Source organism: Frankliniella occidentalis, unplaced genomic scaffold, assembly GCF_000697945.3.
Source record: "Frankliniella occidentalis isolate FOCC.00 unplaced genomic scaffold, Focc_3.1 Scaffold98, whole genome shotgun sequence".
NCBI lineage: Eukaryota > Metazoa > Arthropoda > Insecta > Thysanoptera > Thripidae > Frankliniella > Frankliniella occidentalis.
In genome coordinates, this window is record NW_026267227.1 from 394,014 (window position 1) to 402,483 (window position 8,470).

The 8,470-nt window shown below is 57.1% G+C and overlaps 1 protein-coding gene across 4 annotated transcripts in view; it reads right to left on the minus strand.

Moving 5' to 3' along the window:
* The window catches only part of LOC113211966 (uncharacterized), a 17,622-nt gene that overhangs the window by 7,690 nt on the left and 1,462 nt on the right, over positions 1 to 8,470 (minus strand). The window contains exons 1-10 of one of the 4 annotated variants that reach the window (XR_008011380.1): positions 6,720 to 6,952; positions 6,363 to 6,645; positions 6,023 to 6,160; positions 5,482 to 5,684; positions 5,090 to 5,386; positions 4,729 to 5,005; positions 4,232 to 4,560; positions 3,932 to 4,136; positions 1,763 to 1,943; positions 285 to 638 (exon numbers count right to left, since the gene is read on the minus strand). Coding sequence is in view for 3 of the 4 variants with exons in the window: in XM_052269664.1 (XP_052125624.1) it covers positions 285 to 638; positions 1,763 to 1,943; positions 3,932 to 4,136; positions 4,232 to 4,560; positions 4,729 to 5,005; positions 5,090 to 5,386; positions 5,482 to 5,684; positions 6,023 to 6,160; positions 6,363 to 6,645; positions 6,720 to 6,908 (2,456 nt within the window). In the remaining variant the exon portion in view is untranslated. Of the gene's footprint in view, positions 1 to 284; positions 639 to 1,762; positions 1,944 to 3,931; positions 4,137 to 4,231; positions 4,561 to 4,728; positions 5,006 to 5,089; positions 5,387 to 5,481; positions 5,685 to 6,022; positions 6,161 to 6,362; positions 6,646 to 6,719; positions 6,953 to 7,666; positions 8,000 to 8,470 lie in introns of those variants that run through there. The other 3 variants (XM_026430524.2, XM_052269664.1, XM_026430525.2) reach the window with 3 other exon arrangements.

Genomic DNA, 8,470 nt, shown 5'->3' on the forward strand with positions numbered 1-8,470 from the left:
GGTGTTCCGTGCGGCCGATCTGGGCCCCGCCGACCCGGCCTGTGCACGGGCCGAGCCGGCGGAGCAGGGCACACGGCCGCTCCGTGCCGAGCCGCAGCCAGGAGCGGCAGGGCCTTTAGGCGCTCCAGCGCCGCTCTCCAGCACCGCTCTCCAGCGACCCCCGCCCCCTCCTCCCTCTCCGGGTCCCCGCGACTCGAGCTCCGCTGGAGTGGTGCCGGCCGGGGCGCCGCCGGCCCCGCCGCACATTCCCTCTCCCACCCACAGGTCCTGCACAGCACACTCACCTGCGGTCCTTGACGCGATCCTTGCTGCTGATGCTCTCGATGAGCGAGGACAGCTCTAGCAGCACGCTGTCGTTGTCGGCCAGCAGGTCGTCGCCGGCGCCGTCGCACTGCAGCAGGCCGTCCGCCAGGTCGCCGTCGTCCGCCGCGCCGCCCACGCTCTTGCTGCGCGCGCGCGCCTCCGCCTCCTCCTTAGCCCGCTTGTTGTCCTTGCTGCTGCCGCTGCGCGCGAAGCTCTCGACGCCCCGCAGCTCGTCCAGGTCGACGAAGCTGAAGCTCCGCGACTTCCTCGGCCGCGGCCAGGACGTGACGGGGGACCCGGCCCACGACTTGGTGACGGGGCGCTGCCTCCGGCCGCTGCAGACACGAGGGCGAGGGTGACGGTGAGCACTTGACGACCCCAGAGGTAAGTCGTTGGAAGAAGGGAATGAATCGACCCCCTTTGGGCCGCGCGGCCGCGGCTGCGAGGGAAGAAAAGAACCCTCGGCCGGCCGAACGCCTGACGAGCGCAGGGTAGGCCACCGGCACAAACGTCGTGGCCGCTTGTAGCCTCACCACCAGGCGCTTCCACTAACCAAGACCGCCCCTGCTGCTACTTTATCACAGATCCGCCACCAAACAGTTAAATAAAAATACAGTTGAGTAGACATCTCGGCGCGTCTTACTACTATAACCAGACATTGTTGAGAGAGTGATAAGGTAAGGTAAAAAAAGTGCGGAGCATTTCGGAAGTAGTCTCGTAGTACGGAGGGGACAGCGGTCTGACCAGGATTGGGAGAGTCAAAATTACGCTCCAGCTAAATACGAGGGAGAAGCCATGCCATAGTTCAAGTCAATCGAAAAGCAAACTGGATTGACTCCGTCCCCCGGCTAAAAGCCCCTGACGAGCGCAGGGTAGGCCACCCGCTCAAAGTGCGTGGCCGCTTGTAGCCTACCAGGCGCTTCCACTGGCTTGGCTGAGACAGATCCCGCAGTACTTTTCCATTAAAGCCAAAGACAGTTTTGGACCACAACATTTTCAATTCTTTTCAATAAAAAATCCTAGCACCCGTTTACAACTAGACTTTAATATCTAACAATTGTTAAACATAGTGGCACTGAGTACTCACAAAGTAAGGGGCATGGGAGCCTGAAAAATACTCCAGGAAAATGCAAAAGCAAAGAAGTCGTCCCCCAGCTAGCGACAAGTTCAAGTCTGTGGAATAATCTAATTGGTTTGACAACCTTGGCCTCCATTGACCAGCCGCTGAGGCCCCAGACGCCCGAAGAGCTGGGCATAGGCCGCCCGCCCAGACGGCGTGCCCGATTGATGCCTACCCACCAGGCGCCTCCACCACCCACCTCTCCACTAGTTCGAAAACAATTTTTGGCCTACAAATTTTCAAAATCACGTGCAACAAATACCACCAAATTCTCAAGCAAACCGGCAGCGTCCTACACTCGCGGACGCTGCGCGCCGCTCACTACCGGCTCTCACCCACCTGTCGGCGTCGTCCTCGAAGTCCATCATCAGGTCCTCCGAGTCGATCGAGTTGGTGGCGAGCGAGTCCATGGAGCCGAAGCGCGCGAGCCGCAGGGTGTTGTCGCCGCGGCCGAGGCTGGGGCTGCCCTCGGCCCCCGAGCCGGCCCTCTTGAGCGCCCGCGCCAGGCCGCTGGGCAGCGCTGTCGAGCACAAGGCACCTGCTTCAGCCTCACTGAGCTGCCTTCACCGACATCGCCATCCACTATGTGGAGCGCTACGCGCTTTGACTTTGGCCTGGAGTTGGAAATTTCCGAAAATTTTCCGGAAAATTTGTGAACAAATTCCGGAAAATTTCCAGGACTTATTCCAACCCTACCGCCAGTTTTCCCTCCCTTCCCTCTGTTCGGCTGCCGGCAACGTCTAGGCTGCTTACGGGTGGTTTGTGTGGCGGGAATGGTGTGGATTGCCCAGAACAAAGTATTTGAGTACAAAGAAAGGTTGCTGTGCAGGAGAAACCCGTGGTTCCGGAACGCAACTTCGTTCAAGGAAAAAGAATGGTGTGGTACGAAGGTGGTGCAAGCAATACCTACTAAGCAGAGATGTGCCTTATTTTTGTTTTTCATTAACTACATTGGTTAAGAGCGGAAAGGCAAATGCAATATCAAAAATATGTGACAACAGATTTGTCTTTCTTTGGATGAAGATTCTAACTTACCTGGCACAGCTCTACTTAATTAATAGGTTTAACAGGTATGCCATTGAAAAAATCATCAGATGTGCAGATTTTTACATAATTTAATTTCTTGTAAGAGATATACAAGAAGAAGTTCACAGGCACAGTACAGATGAACTGAGAATCACTAACGGAAGGCACATGAGCGAAAGTAAAAGCAAGCACCAAATCTAATAGTCAATACAAGGCTGCAGGTTAAAAACAAAACAAAAAACAATCCAAGGCATAAAATCAGCAAAATAAAAACTGTGTTTTTGATTCAAGAATATCCCAAAATTTTTAAGACAAATGTTCTTACTCTAATCGCTATTCACACTTCTAGCAAGTGAGTTTTCTTATAATAAGAGCATTTTTCTTAAAAATGTTAGTCTCTAGACACAAAAACACATTTTTGGGGAAGAAACACTTGTTGAAATAGCTCAGTCAAAATTCACACTGAACTGAGCAGTCGTAATGTGCATGAAGAAAATTCCCAACACCATTAAAGACGCATACAGTTTAAAACTAACTTTGAAATAATGAAATCAGGGATTTGTCAGCAACCAGCACCAAGAATAATACCATAAGTGGAAAAAAATGAGTAATTATAAAAGAAAACTACTCAATGAAACTGAATGCAGAATATTATAAACATACATCCTATTCATAAGTGATAAAGTATTTCTAGACTAACATCAGGATAATGTCATTAAGAATACCATGATTCCAAATAAAGTAAGATAGTCTATCGATAAACATGTAAATGCATAATGCACAATGGACAAATTTGCATTATGTAAAAAGACTTAAAAAAACAAAGTGGAATGAGCTCAATGGACACCAAAATTGGAATATGTGTACTTTGAACACTAACATGATTAAACTTTCTCAACTTAAGGTGTTAAAAAGAAGAATACTAAAAATGTCTTCCAGTCTTCCCAATTCACATTCTCACTACACCCTTACCTAATAAATGGCACCCCACTATCACAAATTCTGAGACACGCGGCTCAACAGAATAAATCACAACGCAAGAAGACAAATTATTACATCTAGTATCGGAAGAGCACATAAGCACCATTAAAATCTATCTCATATCCTATTTCAACCCGTCGTGTGCGAAGAGACGATATTTCGAACCCCCTGCATTGCATTTGGTGAAAGGGGACAGCCCTGCACAGCACTCTGTGGGTGTAAGTCCTGTCCTACACATTTCAAGAGAACCTACATTGATTCTACAAATAAAATTTCGTAAATGAACATAATTTTGCAGCACCTAAGAGGGTTAGTAATCACACAAACATGCAAATTTACTCCAGCAGAAAGGTCCTCGCAATCATTAACTACCAAATGGGCATCCACACCACACCAAAAGTGCTAATTTAATTTTCTCAAAAAAAGAAAAAAAAAGAAGTAAAGCACCAAACCACCCTTGTCACCTTTACCCCTTTCACCTCTTAAATCATTTGCGGGTACCTTGATGATGAGATGACTCCCTGAGGGTGAGGGACGCGGCGCTCTCCGTGATCGAGGCCAGCTCGCTGTCGTCGCCGTGCAGCTTATTGTGGTAGGTCAGGGCCGGCTGGTCGATGATCTCGTCGTCAATGAGGAAGTCCCGTCCGTCGGACAGCGAAAAGGAGTTGGATGGCGTGCCCGACCCCTCTGGGCTCAGTGTATGGCCCTACGAGTAATTGCAACGAAAGTTACACAACGAAATCCCCCATCAAGAATACTTTGAAAGTGCAGAGAAAAAAAAAAAAACAAGCGGAATCCTACCCCTTTCTTGTCAGCACATGTTGAGTTTTCTGACACCTTACAGCTAGCTTTGATTAGGTCCTTGACCTCGTCCTTGGCCTCGCGCTCCTTCTTCTTGGTGCGCACCTTGCGCCGGCCCTCGCCGGCCTGGCTGCGCTTGGCGGGGGAGGTGGAGTCCTCGGGGTCGCTGCTCGACGCGCTGCTGCTGAAGAGGCTGTCCTCCGGCGCGCTCTCGTCCTCGATCAGGCCGCCGCCCGCCACCAGGTCGGCCAGCTTGGTGACCTCGGCGGCCGCCACCACCGGGCCCAGCGAGCTCCGCAGTTCCTGCACCTCGCCGCACACCTCCTCGTCTGAAGACACGAAGATAGACCACCCTTTAGTCCCGCGTACACAGAATTTCGTCACGAATAAGTCAAAAGTAAAGTCTCCTGGCTATCACGTTCACGTCAAAAATGAGTCGATTTCACGTGATTTTTGTCATAGATACGTCAGTGCAAAGTCACCGTCATCGTCCTCACCTATGACCACCACGGCGTTGACCTCGTCCTTCCACTCGCCCTCGGCCATGGCCTCGCCCTGGCCCCAGTCTTCGTCCTGCTCCGGCCCGTAGTCTTTCATGAAGCGCCCGTTTAAGGACCTCCTCTTCTCGGCCGTCTTGCCGTCGATGTACACTTTGGCCTCGGTGGTGTCGTCGAGGCCCTCTCCGTAACCCCGGAAGAGGCTAGAGTCGGTGTGGAACTCGTCCGAGGACACGCTCTTCGCGGAGATGCTCTTCGGCGAGCCTCTGGCGGACAACTGCGGGGGAAAGAGAGGGGTCACGTCAGAGATGGGCATCAGGTACGAAGCCGAGGCCTTGGAGGGTGAAACCGAATAACCTACCCGTTGAGGCGAGGGGTTCTGGGCACCCAGGGACACGAGACTTCTCAGGGACGCCCTGGACACCATCTTGGCGATAGGGACGATCTCCGTGATGACGTTCGGGTCGTCGTCCTCCTCCCGGAGACTGCGTCGGGACGACTGGGCGACCCGCCGCAGCCGGGCGCCACCAGGGCTGATGTCCAGGATGTCCACGCCGTGCAGGGTGTCCGTGTCGCCCACCGCCTGACTGCCCAGCCCAGAGTCCTCGTTCATCGAGCTGTCCTTGGAGGACATCAGCTCGTCGTCGCACGTCGCAATCTGCGGGAGGGGCAGCAGGAGACCGTGTTCACGACCACGACGTGGTGCTTTGGCGTCGGGGCATAGGGAGCCACGAGGACGTCGCGGGTACTCACCGGAGCTCGCCCCCGCGTCCCGATGTTGGCGGCCGTCTTGGCGTCCTTGGCGCCGAGGCCGCGGCCGCGGCCAGGGCGGGGTAGGAAGGACGACGCCGGCCTCCCGGGCGCCATGGCGGGGCCGTGCCTCGTCACGGGGAGGGAGTTGGGCGGGGAGGGGCGGCCCGCCGCCCTCGGGGATGGGGAGGGCTTCGGGGAGGGCTCTGGCGATTGGAAATAATACAAATATATCAACATTTTCCGGCGAAAGATATCTTTTAGGGTGTCCAAGAAAATATAACTATGTCCTGATCGATAGTTAAAGCTAGCTGACATCTTAACGTAGGTAATGATTTTTTTTTAGACTAAGTACTGTACTTTAATTGAGGTATCATCTGATAAAGACAAAATTTTAACGCCTCAAAAATTAAATCAGTACACGATGGTGTCATCGTGCTGCTGGACATTAGCTGTTACACATTGTCAGCCGCGACACGCGAGCGGGGTCGGGTTGCGAGGCTGCGGTTGTAACGGAGAGCACCAGGCTGTTACTAAAACTCACTGTGGGCTGCTGGGCGCGGCTGCGACTGCGCGGGTGCGGGGCGGGCCGGCGGGCCGACGGGCGCCTTGCCCTGCTGGCCCTGCTTGGCGAGCACCTGCGCGCTGGAGTCCCCCACCTTGTTGGACAGCTTGTTGGCGTCTAGGGGAACAAGAGCAGAGCGTGAGTACGGTTGAAAGTCCTGGAAATTTTTCGGAAAAATAAGGACAACTGGCCAGAATTTTTTTCTTCGAAATTTTTTGAAAAAATTTCGAAAATTTTTCCCGGAAATTGACAACCCTGAGCGTGAGCACACAGTAAAAAGGGGGGTGTCCCTCACGGGTACCTCGACCACGACACTCACTGCTGCTGCTGGAGGTCCTGAAGCCGAAGCGGTTGGTGCGCGGCGGCGCCTGCGCCCCGGGGGCGGCGCCGGCGACATCCTTGGCCGCCCTCGCCAGCCCCGGGCTGGCCTTGATGGCCGTCGTCACGTTGTGCTGCTCCTTCTCCAGCGCCTCCTGGCTGTAGTCGCGCTTGTCCAGCGCGGCCTTGTCGTTGTTGTTGGCGCCCTTGGAGCGCCTGAAGCCGAACGAGCTGGCGGCGCCGCGCATGTAGGGCCCGGCGCGCTTTAGCCCTTTGGACTCACTCTGCAACACACGAGAACCTCTCAGACCCAGGTCCGACCTGCCCCAGCTGACGGCCAGCACGACCCCAACGTCACCTCCGCGGCCGGGTGCCCGAGCAGCCTCCGCGCGCCCGTCGCGGCCGCCCAGTGCATCGCGGCCGCCCACCACCAGCAGGCGCACAGCCACAGGCACAGCGAGCGCGCGGCCCGCAGCGGCGCCGTCCTCCGCAGCGACCTCAACCAGGTCGCCGCCAAGGGTGCCAGAGCGGCCGCCGGCCCACGCATGTCGCGACGGGGAGGGCCTCTGCTGCACTGCGCGGCCGGCGCGTCGGGGACGTGACGGGGCTCCGCCACTATCAGTCACGTCGTGTATATGTCGAGGGGGAAGCGACTGACGGCCTGAGTGAGCCCATCCGGGGGTAAGCCGGTAGACACGAGGCAATCCGTTGTACTCGATATATCAGGGTCGTTACCCCCCTTTCCTCGACATGTGATCGCCGGGGACCGGACCCAGAGGGAGGAAGGGGGAGGTCAGAGGTCATGTCATTCCCTCGGGTGCCCCCCCCCCTCCCCCCTTCCCGCTCCAGCATGCGTGCGACCTTGACTCGACGCAAAGCGAAAAAATAAAAATGTATGCAAATGGAAAGCGCCGTGGTCTCGTTCTGTGGTGCGGGGGGTGGGGGTTAGAGTTGGGGTAGGGGTGAAGCACAGGTACTCGTCCTCTAGAGAAAATGCGCTGCTCGAAATTAAAGCCACGGTCACTTGAAATTGAAGCACCCCACGCAACAGCAAAATCCAGCGGCGGAAGAAGCAGGGACACCGGAATCGGAGTACTTCCGCTCGCCCTCCGAGCAGCGCTGAGCAGCGCACACATTGAGCGGGGGAAGAAGGGGGGGGGGGGGGTACTACCCCTTCGACAAACATGGCGGCCACGGGACGTGGCGGCGGGCTGCACTTGTGTGACTCACAGAGGCGGGGCGGGCGACAGATAAGCCCTGCGCCAGCGCACGACTCGCTGCAGCCGCACTCCGTGCCATACTCACCGACGAGGACTGACCCATGGCGGGACTCGCATACTGCGGGGAGCTGGCCAGGGGGTTGAGGTTCAGGTCGCTGCTGTCACTGCCGTGGCCACGGGGGAGTGGTCGCTGCTGCTGCCCCGCTACAGCCACAGGCGGCTCGGGCCCCTGCACGGGCATGGTGCGCCGTGCCAGCGTTCCATGGGGTCGTCACATGTCACGGACGCGGGTCACGCCGACGCTCGTCGAGTCACTTCCAGCAGCGTCACGTTCTCGCGCCGAGGCACGCAAAAGCCTTACAAGGTGGTGGCGTCGTCGTTGGTCGTCTGCAGGGTTGTGCGCGGGGGATCCGCGAACGGTCCGACTGCGGGGGGGAGGGGTCGGTCGGCTCGGCCGAGCCCGAGGGCCGAACGGCACGGCGAGGGGGCGAGGGGGTGGGGGTGCGCGGCGACAAAGGCGCCCCTGCTACGGGCTCCCCTGGCTACCCCTGGCTGGGAACCTGGGGGTGCCTCTGCTCCCGGGGGACACCCGGGATCCGGGCCACGACGGACACACCCACGGGTGCCCGTCGAAGGAGGGAGGGAGGGAGTCCCCGCTCGCCTCGGACACGGACTCGTCGACAAAGACGACGGCCCGCGGCGCGCTGTGTACTGGGCGCGGGGAGCGCTTGTCGGCGCCACGGCGCCCCGCCCGAGCGCCCCGCGATCGATACACGACGCCGAGGAGGCGCACGGCGGGGGTGGCGCGGTGCGCGGTGGCACCCAGAGGTGGCACCCGCAGCGGAGCGGCCCTCCGGGGACGCTTCTCCAGGCTCCAGGGACCGGGGGG